At 41.3% G+C, this 24,572-nt stretch overlaps 1 protein-coding gene and 1 long non-coding RNA gene across 2 annotated transcripts; one reads left to right on the plus strand and one right to left on the minus strand.

Moving 5' to 3' along the window:
* Positions 1-892: 892 nt before the first annotated feature.
* LOC309881547 lies at positions 893-15,953 on the minus strand. Its single transcript, XR_014318149.1, has 3 exons — positions 15,827-15,953; positions 10,820-10,895; positions 893-1,429 (listed from the first exon to the last, which is right to left on the minus strand). It is a non-coding gene; the product is annotated as an uncharacterized lncRNA (long non-coding RNA).
* On the plus strand, positions 4,010-22,256 carry NCEH1 (neutral cholesterol ester hydrolase 1). Its single transcript, XM_082767659.1, has 5 exons — positions 4,010-4,273; positions 11,822-12,050; positions 13,389-13,458; positions 15,846-16,017; positions 17,482-22,256. Exons 1-5 carry the CDS (start codon positions 4,136-4,138, stop codon positions 18,097-18,099), a joined length of 1,227 nt encoding a protein of 408 aa, XP_082623785.1. The 5' UTR covers positions 4,010-4,135; the 3' UTR covers positions 18,100-22,256.
* Positions 22,257-24,572: the final 2,316 nt, after the last annotated feature.

Genomic DNA, 24,572 nt, shown 5'->3' on the forward strand with positions numbered 1-24,572 from the left:
CGTCTCCTCATTCGGCTTCGCTGCCAGGTGTCCCGCCCTCCCCCTATCCTGGTGGAAAGAGGGGGTTCGGCGCGCGCCCTCTCGGATTGGCTGCTCCGCCTGCCGCTCTCCGCCAGGCGGCCTCCTATTGGTGGTGAGAGAGGAACGGGCCTCGCGGCTGTACCCGAGAGCAGGTTGCTGAGTGGGTGGGGTCAGCGTGCGCTGATTGGCTGCTGCCGCCGTTCGAACGCTTCCAACGGCCGGGGCCGGCCTGAGGCGAGCAGAGGAGGGCGGGAGGCGCCTCAGGGTGGGGTTTGTCGTCGCTCCGCCGTTCTCCCTGCACTGCCTTGTCCCATTGCCCGCCTCGCCACCTCTGAGTGACCTTGGAGGGGTTATAAATAACTGTCCATCATTAAAATGTTGTTAATAAATAATTGTCCATCAGTAAAATGTTAATAATTCAGTCGCGTCTGCCTTTCTGAGGGTGTCGGCGTGCAAACATGCTGCTGAGTTTCGTTATAAACAATTTCTGGCAAATAAGGGGGATGAGAGCCGAGGGGAGAGCCAGCCAGCTGACTCGGTGGCACCAGCCAAAAACGATGACACCAAGTGCTTTTCCCTCATTTTTTCTCTATTTTTCTCTCCTACTAAAGCTTTCTGATCTGGAAAGGGATTCATTTGTATGTGCCCAGCATCTCCGAAACCTGAGTTAACAGTGCCTCAGACTCAATGTAAAAAGAATGAGAAATATAAAAACTAATTTTGCACGTTTTCCTATTATATGCTAAATCCTTATATGCCAAATTGAGTTCTTAGATCTTATTCAATTTTTTATATTACAGATTTTTATTAGTTCAAATATTTTCATGAGTGATCCAGCAGCTGTTAGTGTCAGTAAGAGTCTATCGACTTTTTATGATTTGGAAGAAAGTAGAAGAGGAAAACGCAAATAAAGACGGTAGCAGGTGTTGTTTGTGTGAAGAAAGATACACATAAATAAGGATTATTTTCTTAAGGAAAAGGTATCAATAGCAGCCCGGAAGTCAAGGCAGTCGTTTCAATTTTGACACCTCAGTCAGCCAAGTATTAGTCATACAGTAACTGCGCTTTATATTATGCAATGCCATCAGTGACACACAGACAGAGTAAAACCTAACCTGAGGTCCTTCTGTGACCTTGAAAGCTCATCACCATTCAACAGTTCCAGGATAACCCTCACCGGCTTTTTTCCATGCTCTTCTTTCGTTGCATCCTCGCAAAGGAATTCTCAGCCCGGTCTTCAGGTTCCCACACTCCCTGAGCCATGGGCCGGGTTTCCCGTAGATTTGGAACAAGTTCTGCCGTAGTGGACTCATCATTTCTGTGGTAAAGGTTCTGGAGAATATGTGGGTGATTGTACATTCATTGCCACTTGACCTCTAGAAACTCAAAGGAGCTATATAAAATGTACCTGCAAACATAGAAAAAGCATATTTATCAGGGTTTAGGATTAATGGGTGGTAGATGCGTCACTTCTTTGTCAAACTTTTAAATACAATAAAAACGAAGTATAAACATTCATAGATAAATAGTGGTATACCATGCATAGAGTGGCTGACCCATTTTCTTGAATAGGTTTATAAAACTAGAATTAAAATCTCATATAGCAACTGGGGTATTCTGATTAAACATCTTAAGCTATCCTTCCTTGTTCCTGGGACTGAGAGAACATGGACAAATTTTAGGTAGCAATTACTTAAGAAAAGTTGTTAACTGCTTTTATAAAGAACATTTTTTTTCTCACCAAAATTTAGATCAGATCTGATGACAGAAAATAGTTACTATTCTTTATATATCTCCCATTTAAAAATCGAAGTGTTTTTCTTATAAAAGTCTCCGAAATACAAACACCTTTTATTTTTTTTGCGTACAATGTAGAATGCAGTTGAAACTTGCTGTTTCTTCCAGTTATCTAAGCACCAATAACCCTGAGTATAACACTAAGTAAATAGTTAGTTTCGTCTTGAAGTAACACCCACAGGGAGAAAATTCCAGGAGACTCAATCATTCAGTGAGTCCTATCACATAATCATCGTGGGATCTAATACCATGTAGAAAAAGCAGTGAAGCTACACGGGAAAATCTGATGTAACCCCAAGAGGCCCGAAGGGAATGTTGATGCCCTGTGTTGTCTCTGCCAGTTGTATGTGTAGCAACAGCCTCCAAGTTTCTTGGCTTCGGGGTGTGAGTTTACATAGTTTACTGCCTCTGTCCCATAGATAAGTTGCAAGCATTTGTTTTGGGGTTTAACTTTATCTAATTTGTTGTTTTTGTTTTTAAAGAACTAAAGTGTTTTTTCAACCAACTGCAATGAATTCCTGGAAGGAATGGATTCCTTGAGAGCTTTATTCCATTTAGCAAGAGCAGTAGCTTTCAGAACATGGGACATGAGGGAGATTGCACACAAGATGTATATGGGTGTTGGGAATTGGCACAAAGGGCATGGACATGAGTCCGCGGAACAGTTGTTCGATCTGAGCTTGTTTTAAGCAACCAGGAGTAGGCCTCAGCAAATCCCATGGCTTGCTGTAGCTGAGCAAACCAAGCTACCACGGCAACTATGAGAAGTTCCCATGACAGTGTTCCCACATCGCCCAATTGAGGAATTCAGAAATATATTGTTACCAGCAGCTGGCTTCAAGTCTATGTGACTGCTAATCACAAGGGGGTTGTTTTCTTGCAGGTGGGGTTGTTTTCTTGTAGTTGTTTGTCTGAGTGCTTTTGACCAATAATCTTGTGTGAAACACTGTCCGCCCCTGTTAAGTTCACTATAAAAGTTGGGCTATCCGGACAATAAAGTTGAACTATGCTTTATCACTCACATTGAATTGGCTGCATTTGTTCCTTCAGCCGTGAACCGACATGTGGGGGTCAGTGGGAGCATGAGAAACCAGAGAAAGAAATCCAGCCACCCTTTTTATCTCTTTTTCTAAGAGATAAGTAGGTGAGAGGAGTGGGACTAGGACAGGGTTTGCGAACAGTGGTATCTGTTGAAAAAGACAGGTACAAATTATTCCACTCAAGGATCCTGGATGTGGAGTTTAGGGACAGATGCTTTGGAAAGCAAGGGAATGGGTGTATGCAAGGCAAGGGAGGCAGGGGAGGAGGACACAAGATAAAAGGGAAAAATGAACACAAAATAATACAGACAAGAATAGCTCACAGCTGGAGACCTCAGGAACCTCACCTTACGCTGCTTTGTTGACAAAGCTTGCTTTCCTAACAGCCCTTTCACATCCACAGCCTGCTTAAAGCTGGCTCTGAAAATGATAGGAACTCGATTTGTTGTTAAAGGAAAAGGTTAAAGATGCTCGAGACTCTTATTTCCTCACAAAGTCCAGAAACTGTCTTCTCCTGCCTTTAGTATCTGGGAGGTTCAACTTTTGTTCCAGGATAGCTGGTTCAGAAGCTGGCATTTTACTTCTTAGGAACATATTTTCCTTTTATTACCTCTCCAAATGCCAAATTTTAAAGGCAGTTTGTCCTTTCCAGCACTCTAAATTTCTAAATTTCCAGGAATTTGAATTTCTATGTGGTTTTTAGCGTTACAAATTAATTTTAACAGCAGAATTACTGTCAAAATTAATGTTCATTCTTTTCATCAGCTCCATAACGCGTGTGATTTTAGCTATTTAAATCAGTATTTTAATTTACTGGAGGTGGCTCTGTGAGGAGGTATTGAGGAACATATTTGATTTGTGCCTGGACCGGGTTCTGTGGTATTTGTTTCCTAAATGTTGCAAAAAGAGGGGTTTTATCTGAGGAGAAAGCGCTCACGGGGGGGTGACAAAACCCAAACCAGAAACCGCCCTCGCGTTGGGCACAAACATGAGGTAAATCCCAGCGGCGCTGTGCGCTAACCCAAACCTTCCTTAGGGAAACCAAATCCCAATCCCAAACACAACACGGAACAAAGTGCCGGCAGCGCGGCCCCCCTCAGACCAACACCTCCAGGGGGGCGGCCCCGGGCCGCTGGAGCCGCTCGGAGCGGCCTCCCCCGGCGGGCGGGCCCCGGGCGGGGCGGCGGCGGCTGCGCGGGCGCGGAGCGAGGGCCGGCGGCAGGCAGCGGGGCCGGGGCTGAGGCACGGAGGAGGAGCGGCGGGGGGGCTCCGCGGCCATGCGGGCCGTGTGGGTGCTGCTGCCGGCTCTGGCCGCCCTGTCCGCTTACTACGTGTACCTGCCGCTGCCCGGCACCGTGTCGGACTCGTGGAAGCTGATGCTGCTGGACGCCACCTTCCGAGCCGTGCAGCAGACGGTGAGGCGGGGGGCAGGCGGCCGCCCCTGGGGATGGCCCCTCTGGTGCTGGTGGTGGTGGGGGGAGCCCCTCGGGCTGGCTCCCTGCCTGCTGGGGGGCTCCTGAGGGGCTCGTGGGGCTGTTTTCCAGCCCATGGGCAGCGAGGAATTAGTGGGTTTTACCTCCATGGCTCAGCTAATGCGTCAAGGAAAGAAGATGTGGGGGGTTCCCGGCAGATGTTGAGGGACATGCCTGACAGTTTGGGCATTTTGTGGTTGCTGCCTCGCTCCCTGGCAGTGTTTGCATGCTGACCTGACACAGATCAGCAATCTTAAATTTCCTGAGCTTGATTCCCCCTGCTAGGGTGGTCCTGATGCGAGTCGATCACGGTCAGGCCTGATGTAAGGCGCTGCGTGTGCTAAAGTATTTTAATTTTGTTATCCCCAGCGGCAGTTTAAGTTGTGCATAAAATGTCCAAAAGCTTCTCCGTTGTGTGGATGGGAGTATCGTCAGCTTCAGCAAGGCGTTAAATGAATTCATGGGTGGAGGGCCCATAAATAGATGCCGAAAGGTGGGGATGTGCCTCCCATGTTCCTAATGCAGTGACTGCGGAAGCAAAAGGACGGTGTCCAGACTTGTGCTCACCCTCTGGACAGCTTCTCTGGTCGCTGCTTTTGCGGGCGGGTAGGGCTCGATGGACCTCTCAGCTGAGCCACTGTGTTCCTGTCAGAACATACCGCTGAACCAAAGCATACTTCTGGGGTGAAAGAATAAAACTTCTTGCTTGTATACTTTTCCTTTAAGACATGATACTCATGTGCCATGGAAACTACATAGGCATGTCCTGCAACAGCCTAAGGTTTCTGTTTAAAAACTGCGGTTTGCCCTTCATTTGCTCTGTGCTGGTATCTAAAAAACGTAACCATTAAACCAGCAGCTCAAGGGGATTCTTTGAAGGCGTAACCAGAGGGGCAGTGATGGCCACAGCGTGCTGCCCGCAGAGCACGTCGTAACGTGTCTGCCAGGAACACCTGAACCACGTCCATAACCTCTAGCTGAAGGAGAGCTATCTTTAGGACATCATATGACGGACTATATATATGTATGTTGCTGTTGGCTTATGTACACGTTCTGCTTGTCTGTGGTATGTGGGGCATAGTGGGATGGATTCTGGCGTCCCTAGCTTGGTGGCTAGAGGGCATGGCATCCCCTCTGGGATATCCCAGAGGCTGTCGTCCCAAGGGGAGCTGCTAGAATCCAGCTGGGCCTGGTGGCAGGCAGTGCTGAGGTGTCCATGGCTGTCCCCACCTCTGGGAGGAGGAAGCAGTAACTTCTTAGACAATCATTTACATCTCCGGCCTTAGAAAGGTGAGCTCAGGTAGCAAGAAAAAATCACTGAACGAGTAACAGACCCTGCCATGTGGAGTTCACAAGGAGGAACAAGTGGATTTTGCACAGAGGCATAAAGCCTTAGGGTGTTTCTTTCCAGAGAGAAGGAGAAGGTGCTTTCTAAGCACTTAGAAGTCTTTCCAACACTGAGAGATGGCACGAAGTTAGGAATAAGTGACTGCCATTAAGAATGAGATCTGTGAGCTGAGGCTAGGATTGTAAAAGTTAAGCCTGAGTACTTACTCTGTCAGACAGCTTTAGTGTGTGTATCTAAAATAAAGCGTGTCCTGCTGTAGAGCTGAGCTTCCCTTTTCTTTGTCTACCGGAGGTTGCAAGACCAAATGCTCTAACATTGCTGTAAATGTGATTGTTGAACTTTCACCTACTTCAGAATGTATTTTCAGCTTGCTATTTATTACTTTCCTTTGTAGGCTTGATAGCGGACAGAAGTACATTACTAAGTGGCTTTTATTTTAAAATAATCTCTGCAGTGTACTGTAATCCTTTCTTCCAAGAGCATGAAGCAAACTTCACGTGCTTCAAATACAATTGTTCCCTCATTCTGAAATAGATTTGTGCTGACTCTGACAATTGAGCACGACAGCTTCTTGTTAGGGATAACAATGTGTTTGTTTTCTCACTTTAATAATCACTGCCACTAAAACATACTAAGGCTGGCACTGCTTTTCAGTATATTAAACACAAAACCTAGTCATTATGTAGAGTTTTGTCCCAGTCAGCAAATAAATTTTTTTTACAGGCTTGGGACTGACTCAGTGCCCTGGATCAGAGCAAAACACTTCCAAGAATGTTTATGTATTATCACATGGCTAAAAACATGTCATGCTTACACGGCAGTTTCCATAAGCAGGTTTCAAAACGTACTTCAAAAGCAGCCTAGCACGCTGATCTTACTTCAGGGGAGATGGGAGGAGATGGAGTGCCTTATCTGAGGTTGCTGAAAATTCCAGTGGCATAGTACACATTCTGTACTGTGTAGTCATGCACCTGCACTAAGAAATGGTTCTGCAAAAGAAAAGAAAATAAGAGTGCCACCTGAAAGCTTTACATGGGATAAGCTGCCTAAAATGCAGTCAGAACAATATGTTCTGCACACAGTAAAATGGGGAAATAAGCCTGGTTTTGGTTTGTTTGTTTGTTTGTTTGTTTGTTTTTGCTAGTCTTTTGCTATCTACAGATATTGTAGTTGGCATTTTGGACTCGAATGTTACAGCAGCGTGCTTTGCCAAGTGATGCCTGAACTGAGGATAGTGTTGTTCAGGAGCAGATACAACTTTTAAAGGTAGGAAGCTAAGTCTTAAAAAGCTCAGTTGCCCAGCATCAGCATCATTACTTGGTGAGTCACGAGTGAGATTTGGCGTAGTCCTCAGCAGTGTTGTGTGTAAAAATACAAACAACTACAGCAACTCCCAGTTCCTGACTGCAGCTGAGGCCAGGAAGGTCTGTGTAGCTCCTGGCCTCTCAGCAGCTGCAGAGACAGTGAAGGAAGCAGCTTGGCTGCGGTGGCATGCTGCCTTTGTGTGCCATCTGCATGCAGCCTGTTGCAGTAATTTCAGCACTGAAGGTCAGATATGCACGAAGCTGGATGGTTCGCGTGGTCTTTAGGACAGCGTCAGCTAATGGAGTCACGAGGACAGACGACCCCAATGTGCGGAGTGCTACTGGAGTTCAATAGAAATTAGCAACACAAATAAACGTTATTTTTTGTACTAGAGACTACATAGCTAATACAAAGTACAAGGAAGGAGGGGTAAGCACAATTGCAGTGATCATTTGGGGATTCTTCCTGAAGTTACCAGGTGAGGAACCAACAGAAGAATTCTAATAGTTTAGGGACCAATTGGTGATGCAAGGTGAGGTAATGGTGCCTCTCTCGAGAACAGGTCTTTGTTCATTCCACCTGCTTTTTATCACAACCCGAACTCCCTTCTGCACTTCTTGACAGTTTCTTCCAGCATCAAGTTAAACCTCTCAGCATCTGGACCCTTGCCAAAGAATTTACCCAGAGGAAGGTGTTAATCTTAAACAGCTTAGTCTTTAGGGCATCTGTGGGTTGTCCCTACCTCAACCCTGGCTATGGGGACATCCTGCTGAAAGAGCAGGCTGTGGCTGTAGAGGCTGCTTTGCCCGATTTGTTGGAGAGTTGGGATCATCACAGCGTGAGTATAAATCGCACCACTACCAAAGCAGCCGTGGATCAGAGAGGCAACAACCCCAAAATGAAACCCTGCAATGAGAACTGGGCAATAGGCTGCCAGTAGGCATGCTGCGATCTGCCCATCGTAGTTACTTGCTGAATTGGCTCGAGTAGCTGCAAAATCTCATTTGCCTTGCTCGTCCTCTCCCAGGGTCCTCCTGCCCACGCAGCTCTGTGCTGTTCATAGCAACCAAGCTCACTGGGTGTGTGTCACCCCACCTGTCAGTCCCATGAAGTTCTCAGGCCACATCTCCCTGATACCTGAGGTGTTTATTCAGGCTGATGCCTGAAGACGTGGTCATGATATGGGAAGAGTTGGGACATTGTTTAGTTTGGGTCAAAGCCACATGCCTGTGGCTGCCACGGAACTCCTCTTTTCTGTCGTCCCTTAACTGTGTAGTTTCCTCTTCTTTCTCTTCCTTTTCATTGTCTCTTATTACAGCACTGTCTGTTTTCCCTTTTTACCAGAGAAATCACTGTTCCTCTTCTCTCTTCTGTATGCACTTGACTGCATACGTGTAATTCCCTACGTTCAAGTGCTAGATTTGATAACCTGCAAGAGTCCTGCATTCTGTCACGAGAGAGGTGGTAAAGTCACGAACACTAACAAACATCAAACCAGTTGTTGTTTACATGAGGTGACTGAATGCATTTCTTTATAACTGATTTAAGCTAATCCACCTGTGGGCTGCTGCCAAAAGGGTGAGTGTCCTTTTCCCCCGTTCCCTCTTTCCTTCCTTGGATTATCAGTAAGGTGACAATGACCTGGCTGAGGTTTGCTGTTTGTTTTTGCTGGTTTTGTAGTCAGCTGGCACTGCAAACTGATACTCCAAGGCTTCACATTTGTTAGTGCCAACACAGAAAGGTGCCAGGGAAGCACAGGCAACAGGACAGGCAGCTCTGCCCTTCAGGTGGCAACACAGTCCTGGGTGAAACTTTGCCAACCACCAAATACATCCTCTGTTGCCAGTGGCTCTGTTGCAGAGTGATGAGATTTGTTTAAAAATGCATACATATATTTTAAATATATATATATATATATATATATATATATATATAAAAAATAAGAGCTTTGTTTGTAGGACCTTTGGATAAGACTAGCTCTCTGCCAGCAAAAAGTACATGTACAGTCCTGATGTGTTGTAAATAACAACCAAATGACTGATTAGATATACTTCCAAAGAATCTGCCTGATAAGTGCTTGGCAAAAAAAACCTGCCCGTGTCAACAAAAAAAAAATAAATTAGTGCTGTTCCTTTTGTGCCCTGGTGGATGAGGTATCTCTTCCAGACTTTGTTTTTTTTGGTTCTCGGAAAGAGTGTTCTATTGTAGGAAAAAAAGCATCTGATAAACCTGCAGAGGGCCACGGTGCTCTGCAGCTTAAAAACCAGGGCAAAACGCTTGTCAGTAAACAGCAGTGACTAGCCGTGGAAATAAAACACTTCCGATCCCAGGGAACACGTGGTAATCTTGTCTACAAAGAACAAGAACTCAAGTAGGAGAAAACTAAAATGGGATGCTTGTTGCAGCACAGTCAGAAAAATCTACAGATGTGCTGTTTTGCCTGGCACTGTTTCTGTTTCCCAGTGGTTATCTTCCCTGGGAAGCTCTACGGGGTGCACAGAGGATCAGATCTGTTGGGTAAAGCAGTGGCAGTTCAATACGTTGCACGTCAAATTATTAATAGGTGCATTACTCTTCACCAGTCAAGCCTGAATGATGTTTTCCTGTGGGGATTTTTTTAAATAACAGTGGGAGAAAAGCATAATCAGAAACTCAAAGATAGAGACAGTCTCATGAATTCGGTGTTTCTGCCCACTTTGTTGTTTGTTTGTTTTCCCAGAGAAAAACCTTGCTGTTGGAAGAAACGATGATCCATCCATAAAGCAGCTAACATTTCAAAATTTGGAGTCTCACCAAACGATCTCAGCAGGGTAACCTTACCGCAAACTAAGCAGGAAGAGAGCCATTTCTTTAAATTCTTGTTTTGGAAGTGGATTCCTCTCCCCACTCACATACCAGTGCGTTGTACTTGGCAGTCATAGAGTCTTTGGGGAAAAATTTCAAAGTCTGTCTCTTTCCACAGAAATCTGCAGTTGAAGTGGGGTTATGCAGGGTCTTTCTGACCCAGATGAAAGCTAGATTTATTTTTTTTATTTTTTTTTTTTACATTGAAACTAACTATTGCAGATTGAAAACATAAGAACAGGGACTGTAGACCTAAGGGAACAGATCCTCTCTGGCATGGACACTGCTGAAGGCAGGAAGCCTCTCAGTTGATAGGGAGTGCTTCAAAATTTGTTTTTCCTCTGGAGGATGTGTTACTGGCGGTGGTGTGCCTCCATTAGCTGTCCCTTCTCCTTGAGAAGAGACTTAGCACTGAAAGTGACTGTGGAAAATGGTAGTCCAGAAGTACAGTGATGAAAAAGCAGGAAAATGAAATGTCTCTCCTTGTAAATGCATCATATAAGCCAGGAAGAGACTGTAAAACTCTTACTTGCAATATCACGTCTGTCACAAGGAACCTAACTTGGCTTCCACTTGGTTTTTGTACAGGCTAAGCTAAAGGAACTACCCGTTCTCTGCAATGTGGACGTGGTTAGGCTGGTACCTGTGTAACTGATCTCTCCTTGGTGTTGGACTTCTGTAATTCATACCAGCAGCTTTGCACTGTGCTGGTGATACTAGCAGAATTAATAGTAAAATGGCTCTGTGTAAACAAGTCTCTTGACTCCTAACAATACACTCTTTTTTTAAGCATCTGTTATCTGTACATAAAAGGTCACAGCTGACTGTTTTCCTTACAGCTGTGGTCCCACAGGTGTACATCAGGTATATGCATCCATTGTACTTCCCAATTCCATTGCCTTGACACAGAGGCTTAGCTGATTATCCAATTTCTGTTCTTCCTCTGTAGGGTAAAGAATAACTGCAAAAGGGGAAAGACCCCTGCTACTTACTATTTTTAGGGGCCAGTCTCTGCATCAGAGTCCCAACAGTCCTTTGGCTCGCCCTTTGCTGCCCCTCTTGCACCACCTAGGGGATGGGAACAAATACATACAGCAATGATGCACAAGTCATACATGGGGAGCAAGTTGTAGGCATTTAGGCTGGAGTGCCTTAGGTCCCAGTACTGTTTGCTGAGAGAAGCAGGTTTACTAAGGGCAAAGTTGGTTTTCATTTAAAATAAAATAAAATAAAATAAATGAAATCCTGGATAGCCAAAAGAGAAAATCTGTCCTTCTATCAAAAGCAAACAGAAAGATGAAATCATTCCCTACCTAGTGTTTTACATACCCACACAAGAGAAGTAACACGTTAGTTTCCAAGGAAGAAATCACAAACCAGCCATGCGTCTTGGATATTTCAGATGCTTTCCGATTCATCAGGCAAATACAGGACAAGCCAGTAAATAAGCACTGTATTTGTATGAGATCATTTGTGTTTTCAGATGCCTTTGCAATCACTGAGAGCTTTCTTAATTTGGAAACTTTCTTTATTTGGAAATGGAAAGTCTTGCAGTGGAACAAGAGAAATACTTTATTTTGTGCCTTACTACCACAAAAACATTGACTGTGTGGTATTGCCCTCTGCTGGCACTGGTCTGAGGAGCTTCACAACTCCAACAGTGGAATCTGCTGGTCGGGTTTGTCTCTTTTGGGGGTGTCTTTCAAAGGCAAGGATCTTAGTTCTCGTTCACACTGGTCTTGATCTGCGTAGTGTTCCTGGTTTGATTTATTATGACAACAGAGAATCTGTTAGGGACAGGGTTTTGTTTTAATACAGCTTTAAAAGCATTATGGGTCTTTGATAATCATTCATTTTCTGATGAATATTCTAAGAACCTATATAATTTTTTATGGAGGAGCTGCCTTTTGAAGACAGTTGCATTAAACATCAGTGTATCGTAATGTGATATGCTCTGAAGTAACAGAAATCTCCTTTGTTTTTTTTTTTTCTAGTGTCACCTGATTCACTATTTCAGACTCAGCCATCACCTGATAGTTCTGAACTATTTGATTTGTACGTTCGACAAGCTGAAGTCTGTCTCTTCTGAGCACATTAACATAACGGATGCTGTTTTCGACGGTGTGGAAGTCAGAGTGTTTGAACCTCCTGGAAAACCAGATGAAACGCTCAAGCGCAGTGTTGTTTACATCCACGGGGGAGGCTGGGCCTTGGCAAGTGCAAGTATGTGTCTGCTAGTAACTGAATGGGATTTTCCTCTGGTTTCCTCCCAGAAGGAATAACCAAAAGCTGTTTTTTCCTGCCAGGGATGACAGTTTTGCAAAGACTTAACTCAGATATTAACTGTCTCTGGTAGATCAGATGTAAGGGAGGGAGAATTTAAATATATTTATATATACACACTATTGACACGCTGCAAAAGTATATATTTTATCTGGATATGGGTTGTCAAAGGACCAAAAGGTTAATTTTGTTACATCACGAGACAATAAATTTTGTAGTATACAAAACAAATTACACAGAGTGGGTTGAACAAAATTGTGTGCAAGACCATTGCTAATGGCTCCTGACAGCACATACCTGGGAATGCACGCTGCAAAGATTGCACCAAGTGCATTTGGACTATATATGCAAGTCACTTAGACCACGACTTATGTGAGATTTAGAGTCATAAATACATTTTAAAGTCTGGTTTTCACATGCCTTTGGAAATCCTAGTCTCTTTGTCCTGTAGCATCTAAACATTTTGCTCCTCTTCTTACAGAGGAAACGGCTTTGAGATGGGTTTTCTTAGGCCTACCTAAGGGATGTTTATTAGTCCTGTCTACATCATTTGTGCAGTAACAGTTTGCATAAGATTTATTGTGTCAAAAGTTTGTATTAAATTACTGTGCTTTGTTTGGATGACTGTAACTCAGGCATGTCAGATGCTATCCTTAAGTCCAGGTTGCCGAAGTTAATGGCACAAATGTCACAGCCAAATACTAAATTCTAAGACCGGGTACTTTAGAAAACACTTAGTGTCCTAGTATATTTTATAGTACCAGGAATCAACAACTGCATAATTGGAAAGGAATAAAATTAAAGAAAATCAGTCCACTGATAAATAGGATAGCTGTGATTAATCCTCCCTTAAATGAGTAGTTCATTGACATTAATAGGGCAGCTCATTTGAATCAAAGCAATAGATGGTATAATAACATGAAGAAAAAGCAGTGACTCATACAGTAATAACTGTTTCTGGATGCTAATGCCTGCAAGCCACGGGTACCTTGAATTTTGCCCAGTTGTGAGAATTTTGATAGGTGGATGAAATGACGTGCTCCAAGTCACCAAGAAACAGATGAGAAAGAAAGCATTAGGCTGCAGATCTTTTCGAAGAGTGAATTATGTTCCTTCTGCTAGAATGTGCATTTGGAACTTCATCTGTTGCAAGCTGATCTTATTTACTTTGCTTCTATTTGCATGATATCTTTATTTTCTGGGAAGATTTACGTATGGCTTTGGGAAGTACTGCCATAAATGGACTTTCATGTCCCTAATGCTGTCCTTTCATTCCAGGAACAAGCCTCTATAACAACCTCTGCAGAATCATGGCTGAATCTCTCAATGCTGTGGTTGTTTCTGTTGAGTGAGTAATCTAAAATAGATCAAATAACTTCAAAGTTTGTAGAAATACGTAATGTAGTTCTTCTAGCTTTGCCCTTTTCCCTTCTTACTGACTTCTGTATAAGGCTTTAACTTGGACAATAATTCTCTTTACCATGCTGATATTTTTATACTTTTAGAATGACAACAAATTAGAATGGCATCAAAAGTTCATTTGAATTTCTGATTATTTTAGAAGCCATTTCAGAAGGCAGAAATGTGGGAAAAGACTAGCATCTTAATCAGTTGGACAGAAACTAAAGTGCAAGTTTTAGTGTATTTTGCAAATATATCTGTATGTAAGGAGTGCATCTAAAACCTGAGATCACTCAAATGACTTGCATTATAATTCAGTTTTTTTGACAAGCAGTTTACGCGTGTTATATACCTGAAGGAAGGTTGAACCGCATCTCCCTGACCCTACACAGAACTAAAGTGAATTATTCCATCCTTAATGGAAAGCATATAATATATTAAAAACAAAAACACCAAGTCAATCTATAAAACACATTTTCTAAGTCCCACTGAGCAAGGGTCTGCAACATAAAAATTAGCAAATCATTTACCACTGCTCATTAACCAAAATACACAGAGAAGTCTGGCAGTTCCTGCTGTTCCCTCAATTGCCCACTGTTCTCATGTAAGCACCGTACTCCACTCAAGAGCAGAAGACTGCCAGGGTGCTAGACAGCAGAGAAGCAGGGTTGCCTTTTTTTTTTTTTTACTAGCTGAACAATTCCAAGGTAAACAAACCTCTCAACTAGCTAACTACATTACCTAGATGACTCCAACTTGATTGGTACTCTGCCCATCCTTATTGTCAATTTCAATATTTTCTTTTGCAAAACCAATCACTTAATTTAACTACTCAAGTTTCTGACTTGCAGTTGATTACGTACCAAGCTCTGTGATCTAATTACTATTTAATTATATGGAGTTGGTGCTACTGATTCAATGTTCATTCTAGTGTACGTTGAGGGGTTGCTTTTCACTTTGTTTATTAGTAGAAAAACTGTTTTTATAAAAAAAAAAGCGTACAAATAATTACGGTATGGAAAAGTTTTTTGATACTCCTTTTCTGGTGGTTGTTTCTCAGTTATTGTTTGTCTCTTCTCTTTAGCCATTATATCTTTCAATCAAGGCATTTATCCTCAATTAGTGAAGTCTAATTTGATTTTTTTCATTGGTTTAGTTGCACGTCTCACTTTCATGATCTATACACAATGTTACTCAGTTCTGGAAGGCGTTCCCAAAGGCCTTTCTCATATTCCTTTGTAGTTGATGCAATATATAGATTGCTTTCTGAAAGCAGGACAGATCTGAAGTTGGAAACAACTCATGTAAATTAAGCTTAAAATTTATTTTACATGTAGATTTTTTTTTAGCTTAGATTCCAAAGAAAATGTTTTGAACCAGAAAACAGGATTTTGTTTGGCAGAAGTTAAGGCAAAATAAAATGCTTTTGATGTTCTCAAGCCTTTTTCTTCACTTTCGGCTAAGACACCTATGTAAAGACTTAGGCTTGTCAAGCTGACAATAAAAACATTCTTTCAAAATATTATTGATCAATAAGAACATGTGAAATCTGTTAAGAATACAAAAAGCTACAAGTGGAAAAATGTTCTTTGCACCATGAGGCCTGGTAACAACTCTTTCCTTACAAATGATTGAGTAAATTATGAACTGACTTCTCCTGCACTGTTATTTAGAAACTGAGAAAATGTAGTAAATAGAATTCAGCTGCTGTCTGTTTGTAGGCAGACTGTTTTATCTGTGTGTGCTCCAGTCTGTGAAATGTATACATTCCTGCTTCTCTCCTTGATAAAGGAGATGAATTATTCAACCTGTTACATTACCACAAATTGGTGTTACTTCACTTCCTGGCTATTGTTCACTTCCTGGTACAGAGCTAAGAGGTACAGCAATGTTCATCCTCTCCTCCCAGCAAACAGAACTGCTGAGATGCTTGTCTCAGCTGGGCGTATGTGTTGGGCGTGTGTGACTTATTCTGTCATAGCAGTTAAGGTGGGGAGCTGCGATCAAAAACAGGCCAACAGTAATGACTCCCTCGCCGAGGGTTGTTCTAATATTCATTCATTTTTATAATGTGATGAAATGCTCTGTTGGCAAATCCCAAGAAAGTGCTGCATGATATTATAGCATCTTGGTGTTATTCATATCTAATAGGTTCTTGTAAATCTTTCAGAATTAGAGCGTTAATTAAAAGATTAAGTACTACACACCTCATTTTTTCACATCGTATTTATCTTAATGAAATAATTATTTGCCATTCAGATAGCATCTATTAATCATGAGAGAGAAGTACATTAACGGTAATAATTGTCTCTTACCTCTTTTCTTCTTTTGTAGATACAGGCTGGTACCAGAGGTGTGCTTCCCTGAGCAATTCCATGATGCTCTTCGTGCTACAAAGCATTTTTTGCAGCCTGATGTCTTAGCTGAGTATTCAGTTGACCCAAATCGAATCGCAATTTCTGGTGATAGTGCAGGAGGAAATTTGGCTGCTGCTGTGTGTCAGCAGGTAACATCCAGTGTCTGCTATGTTTTATGATATAATAATCCCTAATTCAGTGGTGCATACAGGTTGACAGGTTCTTTATGCTGCATCATCATGAGATGATGTGCCAGTGTTAGAGACAGAGCAGTAGCTCTCTATTGAAAGAAAGCATCTTGTCACACTACAGAAGAAAAATGAGTCGATTGCATATTGCACGTAGCTTGCAATGTCTTACTGAACTTATAAGTTGTTATGGGACTAAGTTTAAGAGCAACTATCTAAATGATTTTCTTAAAACTATTTTGCTGAGGAATTCTTTATTTACCTATGTAGGTAACTAGCTACATGCATAATTTATCAATTTAGCTTCTTATTTTCAGATGCTTGTCGTAGAAAATAGATTGTTCTTTCCTTCAAATACTAATGAAGGACAAAAAATATAATACGTGAAGCTTAACTCTTCTTTAAATTGTGAAATGCTCCAGGAAGACAATTAAGGAAATTTCTTTTGTGTATCTCCAGTTTAAACATAATCTGAATTTAATCTACTAAAGATTTTAAAGGCAGCCTGGGGCAAGTAATAGTATTATTCATGGTTGAGTGAAATATTATTATTAGCTTTTTTATATTGCCAATAACCATTGGTGATGATAAAGGACATACCCTGCCAAGGCAACTAATTATCATGACAACCTTGCGATATTGAATTAGGGGGAAAATTAATAAGGCACAATTAACACTAAAAGTCTTCATCTTGAGGACTGATAAACATGATAGAGCCATGTTTTGGAAACAGCATTCATAACTCATTTTCATGATGCACAGTTAAATCAATGATGTAGGACTGTTTCAGGGAGAGGTCAAATGCACTAAGATTCTTCAGCCTGAAAGAGACAGACAAGATGAGATATATGGATCTTTGTATCTTGAGTAGAAGGTGAAGCAAAACAAGTGTTTACTGATTCTTTCACTAAAAGAATCAGAGGGTACCAAATGCCAACTTTGTAGGCTCAAACCAAATGCAGATGTTTGGTTCAAGTCCACCACAAAGGTGTTTCTGCAAATAGTGAGCCTGTGCTAGAGAGGACTGGATGCTAACAGTTTGCAAAAGCTCAAATAAAAAGCTACAATTGTGGAAGAGAAATACACGAAAAGCTATAAAACCTTGGATAGCTACATTGACTCAAGAAGTCCTTCATCTGCAAATAGTTCAAATGGTGTGTTAGAGAATACCATTCTACACTTTCCTTATACACTTCCGTAAATGCCTGCTACTGATTTTTTGTTGGTACTAAAACTGTCCTGAATGACCATCATTAAAACAAAATAAAATGGTAAGACTGTATTTCAGACAAAAGAGGAACATTCTTCGCCAGAGGCATTGCATAAGAACAGAATTTGGCCTACAAGTTTGAGTGAAGTTCAGGGTTGATATTGTAATGCTTATTTTCTTTGTAATCTTTATTTTATTCTATGTTCTTCCTGCAGCTTAGCAAAGATGAGCATTTGACCATCAGACCAAAACTGCAGGCCTTAATTTATCCAGTCCTTCAGGCATTTGACTTCAATACCCCTTCATATCAGCAGAACATGAATATGCCTGTTCTTCCCCGTTACGTCATGATCAACTATTGGATAGACTACTTCAATGGTAATCACGACTTGGCTCACTCACTGCTGATTAACAACCACACTGCTCTTGATGTCGGTCAAGCACTCTCTTACAGAGGACGTCTAAACTGGACATCTCTCCTGCCTTCGTCATTCAAAAAGAACTACAAGCCTGTAGTACAACCCACAGGCATGGCTGAAATAATCCAGGAGATACCAGCGCTCCTTGATGTGCGAGCAGTCCCGCTGCTTGCAGAAAATGAAACTTTGCAGCTGCAGCCAAAGACTTACATCCTGACTTGTGAGAACGACGTCCTGAGAGATGATGGGGTGATGTATGCCAAGCGGTTAGAGAATGCTGGCGTGGAAGTCACACTCGATCACTTCGATGACTGCTTTCATGGCTGTATGATATTCACGATCTGGCCTACTGATTTCTCTGCGGGAATTCAGACTAGGAACAGCTACATAAAATGGCTGGATGAAAACCTCTGAGGAGAGAGTCTCTAGAAGATACAGGGTGCTCAACTCTGGTGTCGGTTCTTGTAAAAGATCAAAGAATGAAAAAGTGCACTTTTCCAAATCCTGACTTCATCCATTCAGCTGCATCTGTGGGGGGGCTGCAGACTAGCTGTAGCATTTACTAGCTCAATTGACCTTGCCCAGCAGAGTATTTTGTGAAATATTTCTTCAGATTTCAGGAGTTTTTTTCTTTTCAGATAACTTGCCTAATGTAAACAATCATTGAGAAAGGAGATCAGCATTCATGTTGCATTCTTAACTGGCTGAAACTTTCAAGCTTTGAACCTTAATTAGGCACAAGGGCCACGACTGTAAAATGATGCCAGATAAAGCCGAGTGCTTACATCTATGTTTGAATATATAAAAGGGAGAAGTAATGTTCAACAGTGTTGAGCGCTTGCTGGTGGGAAAGAAAGTGTGAGCACTCTCACCTTTGACAGCAGAACAGCTTCTAGGCAAACAGACAAAAGGCTCTGAAATTTAAAAAAAAAAAAATAGTAGTTAAGATGATGCTTGGCTAAGAGACTTGTCTAACGTAACTCAGCTTTGGAATTTGGTCTTTATGGTCTTCTAGTTATTTATAAATGCACAGAGCAAAACATTTTCAAAAAAAAAAAATCATAGCATTCATAGAAATATGGAGGATAAAATGCGTACCTGCAGAATCTGGGTTCATTATGGGAGCTTGAAAGATGACTACATGGCTAAAGAGTATGACTGTCAGCATTTAAAACCTCAGTTTATAACCTCCTTACAGAAAATACTGAGCATACTAAAAATAATCTGCTGTGTGGTTTGCACTAAAGTTTGTAATTAATAGTAGAAGTTTTTGTTCATTGACTTTCTTTTGTGCTTATGACATTCATTGTATTTCATCCTTCCTTGAAGGAGGGAATTGGACAAATAGAAGCGGGATCTAGTCTATACTGGAGATTTACATTGGAGCTTTGCTGCTATAGCTTGTTTGTCTTGTAGACTGCACCTAAAATGCCAGGTAACGTGATCTAGCTATTGTGCAGCACATCTGTACAGTTTGAGCCGCTCTTTAAAATTCAGAGAGACAAGACAGTGAAGTGAAAGCACTTGCACCAGTGTAAGTGTGCTTTCTTTCCAGGATGTTTTCTGATTGCAGAGGTGGAGGCTGCACCAAAATGTCACGCCCAGCCTTTCTAGGCAAAGAGAGGGCGGCTGTCCCGTGACTAAACCAGGGGATTAAATTCATCGTCAGCTTTGCTGCAGACTTCCTATAGGACCTAAGGAGATCAGCTTAATCTCCTTGTGCCTCACTTTCTTCTTTCTGCAAGACAGGGAGTAGCCAAAGACAGGGAGTAGTCGTTTCCTACCTCACAAAGGAATTGTGAAACTGAATTCACAGATGTTAGTGAAGAACATGGATATGTTACTGACTGGTGTGCACTGAACAGATCCCTTGGCTTCTGACTTTCCATCAGTCTTTAACAGCTGGCTCAAAGCAGTCTACCCCGTGGCTGGTGGTGCTGCTAGGCTCTGTCCCCTTATGAAGGAGACAGATTTATCTCCTGGCTTTTGTGAAAGTACAGTAAGGTAAGGGTTCTCAGCTGCAGGAAATCATGACAATTTCATGAGATTATTTCTGATAAGTTCATTTAAAATATAAATCAGGCTACATTCTGTAATTTAAGATATATACAGAATAGCTCACTTTCACAGATATATAAATTAAAAAAGAGAATGGCTTTGCTAAATCATTGCTTCCTAAAAACACCAGCTTGTTATTATGGCTGTATGTATTAATGAGACAAGACCTCAATGTAGACTCAGTCACGCAGGCCAAAATTAATTTCTGAGCATGGGTTCACATGGAGGTCACAAGCCAAAGCTTTTTCATCAGTGGCCCAGATTCTTTTTCCGTTTAGATTGTTACAAAGACTTGGTGGAATTAGAGCAGCCAAGTGTCAATCCAAATCAGGATAAACTTTGGCCAATATATACAATTAACGCTGCAGAAAAATTTAAAGTTTCTTACAGATTTAAACCTCTTCTTCCCTCCCCCATAAACACAAGTCCAGTAGATACAATTTACACCTACAACAGATATCAACTGAAATTGTGTCTATTCAAAAAGACAAATCACCGATCTTGAAAAGGGGCCTGTACTTGTATCCAATCCACTGTATGCAAACAGCTCCAATTACTTGGCTTTGGACCATGACTGAGTCAAAATAAATCTTTTACACTGAGTTGTAACAATAGGCTTATTCCTGACTTTCCCCCTTACAATAAGGCTATGTCAGAAGAGGTATAATTTTATTTCAGCCTGCAGTCATTAAAAGGTAGTCGTTGGGGTACTGGGAAAAAAATGGTTACTATTCCTATCAGTTCTGTAATAACTAAGTTACCTAAGAGCTGTCTGCAGTGCTTTAGGTCAGCATTTGTTTATAGCTAATTTATAAATATCTGCTATGAAGCTATAATATAATCACTACCGTTTTTTCGCTGAAATGAAACGGAGAGCTGGAATATATATTCCTGGAGTTGGTTGTGTAATTCCTTCATGCACTGAAGCACATTAAAGTCTTGGCACAAGAAGTGGTAGTAAGTATATAACTGGATTGAATGTATTCACTAAGTTATCACCAGCTTGATGTGACATCCAAGATGGCAGCACAACTTGGATGAGATGTCACAGTATTAATTAGTTCCATCAAAATACCATGATTACTTTATCATGCAGATGTATGGTTAACTACAAAATAGCTGCAAAGATATGTGGCATTTCCCATTACATACAAAAAGAGGTCTGAGTTACAGTTATAAAAAGACCTTTTGGTGTAAAGCCACACAAGATACTCAATTAAAATTAAGTGTAAACCTTGAAGTAAGCATTAGTCACAGTCTCATCTTTCCTCTTACTTTACTTGTTCTGCTGTGCAGGCAGTCGCTGTTCCTGGAGCTAGAAGTTCAGCTCTGCTTCCAGCTGGAACTGCTGCAAGCTCACCCCAACAGAGCACTGGCTCAGCTCAGCAGGGCCAGCAGGCCTTACAGAGATCTGGTGCCTGCAAGGAAGAGATTAAGATTAATGCACGTTACAAAAGCTTTATTCGTTTTTGTTTTAAATACTCTTCATCTGAAAAGTATTTGCTTGGGTGTATGTAGCACCTTCATTCCTTAGTTATTTATGAAAGCAGTTCAGAGCACCTTACACGTTCTAGGATCAGATTCAGAAATACTCCTAACAATACTTCACCTACGTAGAGTGAAAAGTTGGTCTTCTAAAAGAAGATGCTCAATAAATTGGTCTACTTCCTTCTTCATTAAATGAGTGTGGCTAACTACTTTAAGCAGACAGCTATTTTGTGTTGTTTTCCCTCCCCTTCCAACAATTACACTTCAACTAACTGTCCATTGCAAGGATATCAAAGCATTCAAATGCAAGCTTCAAATAAAAAGCCTGCATAACAGAAGCTATACTCATCTGAATCCTATTTCACTGGAAATATATTAGCAGTTCCCCAGTAGTTTTGGCTGATACTGACAGAAATAAGTGGAGTTTTTGTCTGTCTAGGTTAGAACATCTTAAAGAATGGGAGTTGAGCATTTCTGAAAACCCAAACCAAATTAAAGATATTTCATAAAAATCATTAGCAACTAGAATTTCCTGACCTTCATCTAAGTAATTGCAAAATTGCATCCAAGCCAAAGCAGAAAGGTCATTGTGGATTTTAAGTCCTGCAAACTAAAAAGAAATTATTTATCTTTAAAGCATTGTTTTGTACTATTTGGGCCTCTATTTTTTGATTAGGTGCATCAGTTTTTAATCTCTTAATAAATTTTGAGAAACTTTTTCAAATAAAACTATTAGAAGTAGATTAACCTGATTTAAGCCTTTTAAGCTGCTATGACCTGTAATAATGTTTGTTTGTTTTTTAAAGAAGCTGGTTTAATGTTCTCTTATTTATGATGTTCAGGAATACAAAGTACAACATATGTGATGTGAATGCATTTAGTAACTTAAGTGTGACTTTTTTGGTTTTGTTTTTTGTTTTTGCTTCTTTCCTATTACAGGGGAAAGATCTTGTAAGATCTAAGTAGAAAGTGTGGTTCAAATGTGCTACCAAACTGAAGAACAAATAAAGTGGAAATATGTCTGACTTGTTTTTTCCAGATGTGCAACGCTTCCAATTTGAGTTTTCAAGTAACAGAGACCAGTGAAACAAAAGGGGAGATCTCTGAGTTCCTGTAAAAAATGCTGAATCAAAGGCAGGGTGGTTGTTTTCAAAGCAGGAAACCTTGCTGCTGTGTCCATGGTCTGTGAATGTGACCTTCTCTGACTTGATTGCTCCCAAATGATTAACGCTGACCACATTTGCTTATGCTGAAAAATGGACAATGCCTGCACAAGTGCTGTTCCTCTCTCTTTCAAGATAGACAGCTGAGCTCATGTTCTTCATTCTGCTTTATAAACAGAATTTTGCGTGCTTATAGGTTATTTATGTTTGAAATCAGTTTCATCCAGTGGACATCCTAGTTCCATTTTCATTCCTATTTGCCTTCATGTTTTTTTCTTTCTGAATTCTTACCTATTTTCTTCCCCTGCTCTCTCATTTATTAATGGTCACAGCAGCATTACTTTTAAATTATCGTAATGTGCAGGTTTGTCATTTTGTCCAGCAGGGTACTGTGACTTTCACAGAACATAACACTTTTGTCCTGCTGAAAAAAAGTACCGGGGAAAAAAAATAAGAATACTTCAAGAGACTTAGAAGCTTCTATTTAAACCAGCAGGAGGTGGTCTAAAGACAGAAATGTGTATCAACGCTGCATTCACAAGGCCAATCCGCACACTCCAATGCAGTTAATCTGCCACAGAAATCAGCCCCTTGGCATCCCACTGACCATGCCCTTCACTCGGATCCTTCCTGTCCGCTCTCTGCTCCTTGCTTCACACTGAGACCCCTCTTTCAAGCAGGATCAGGCATTATGTTGTTCACCCCTGGGAGAGGCACGTGTTTTCTGCTTGCCTTTATTTATTCTCCTGGCGCTAGTCCAATGGCATTTATTTATTTCATAAATGTTTAAATAGTTGGCAGCACATCATAAGCATCTCTTACCTTTTACTCCTAATGTAAATTTAATAATTTTTCACCATGATTTTCTGCAGCATTTTAAAGTGTTTATCAGCTATTCAACAAGAAGACAGGACAAAAAAAAAAAAAAAAAAAAAACCTACAGCCTCTCCTTTAAAACTTCTCTTACAGAAATTTATATTTTTAATTACTTCTGGTTTTATAATAATAAGCCAACACTAAATATTTCCATCACAGCCAATCATTCTTTTTTGAGGCAGAATTTCAACAAACCCCAGCACTTAAAATTATAAGACAGTCTAGGGATATAGGAGGAGTTGATTAAAGGAGGGAGCATATTTTATACAAGGAGATTTAAAACAGCAATAATAATTGATGTCATAGAAAATAAGCTCTCCCACAAACACCATGGCAGTATCGGGATAGGCTGAATATATGGGATTTGAGATGGATTCAGAGTGTGGTGGAGGAATGAAGACAATTTTTGCTATTAGCCTTAGTAATTTCTTTAGCAGTTCTATTTTATTGTTTTCAATTAAAATGTAATTTACACGATAGCCAGCAGAGGGAGCATTTAAAACAAAGACTTGAAAAGGTCCAGCCTCTTTCAAAAACAAAATACAGAAATTAAAGCATTATAGCAGGAATTGTGCCAAAACTTTCCTGGCAGCCCAGGCCCCGTTATTTATGAATTCACACACGGACAAGGCATAAAATTCACACTAATCTGATATTACTCAGATTTCGGGGCGGGCGGATGGGGGAGAGCCATTACCACATAGCCATTAGCCACATAGAGCCATTTTTCTATTTCAGCATGATACACTTTCAGTCTTTGGCATACCATAAGGATTTTTTTCAGCCCTAGTTGCTATTAGTTCAGTTTTTCAAGCTGATAAGGACATGTGCAATTAATTTGCGTCTCACATTCAGTTTTGTGAGACACCTGTGCATGTTCCTATTCTGCAGATCTGAAAGGGTGAGCGCGTACACCAAAGGGATAGTCTGCCTTGCTGCTGCAAGGATGCAGCTGTGTGGTTGTACAGTGCTGCATTTTTAGGACTTTCAGTTGCCTGCATATACATCTGTCTTTATCAGTGATGCATGGAAAGGAGGCATAGCATCATCTCCAAAATCTATGGAGAGATGTGAGTGACCTGGAAATGGTTGCTGGGGGGTAATAGCTGGGGAAATTGGGCTATTTCTGCTCTCATGTTTCTGCTCCTTCATGCTACATAAGGCAACTGGTTGCAAGGACAAGGCCACGGTTGCTGGCCTCATGCACCCTCTGCTGCACACTGGAGCAGAAGCCTGCTTCCAAAGCAGCCCTGGCATCTGCAGCAGCCAGTTATTTTAGTGATCAGATGAGTTACCTTTGTT

The sequence above is a fragment of the Aythya marila genome (assembly GCF_965140915.1).
Source record: "Aythya marila genome assembly, chromosome: 9".
Taxonomy (NCBI): domain Eukaryota; kingdom Metazoa; phylum Chordata; class Aves; order Anseriformes; family Anatidae; genus Aythya; species Aythya marila.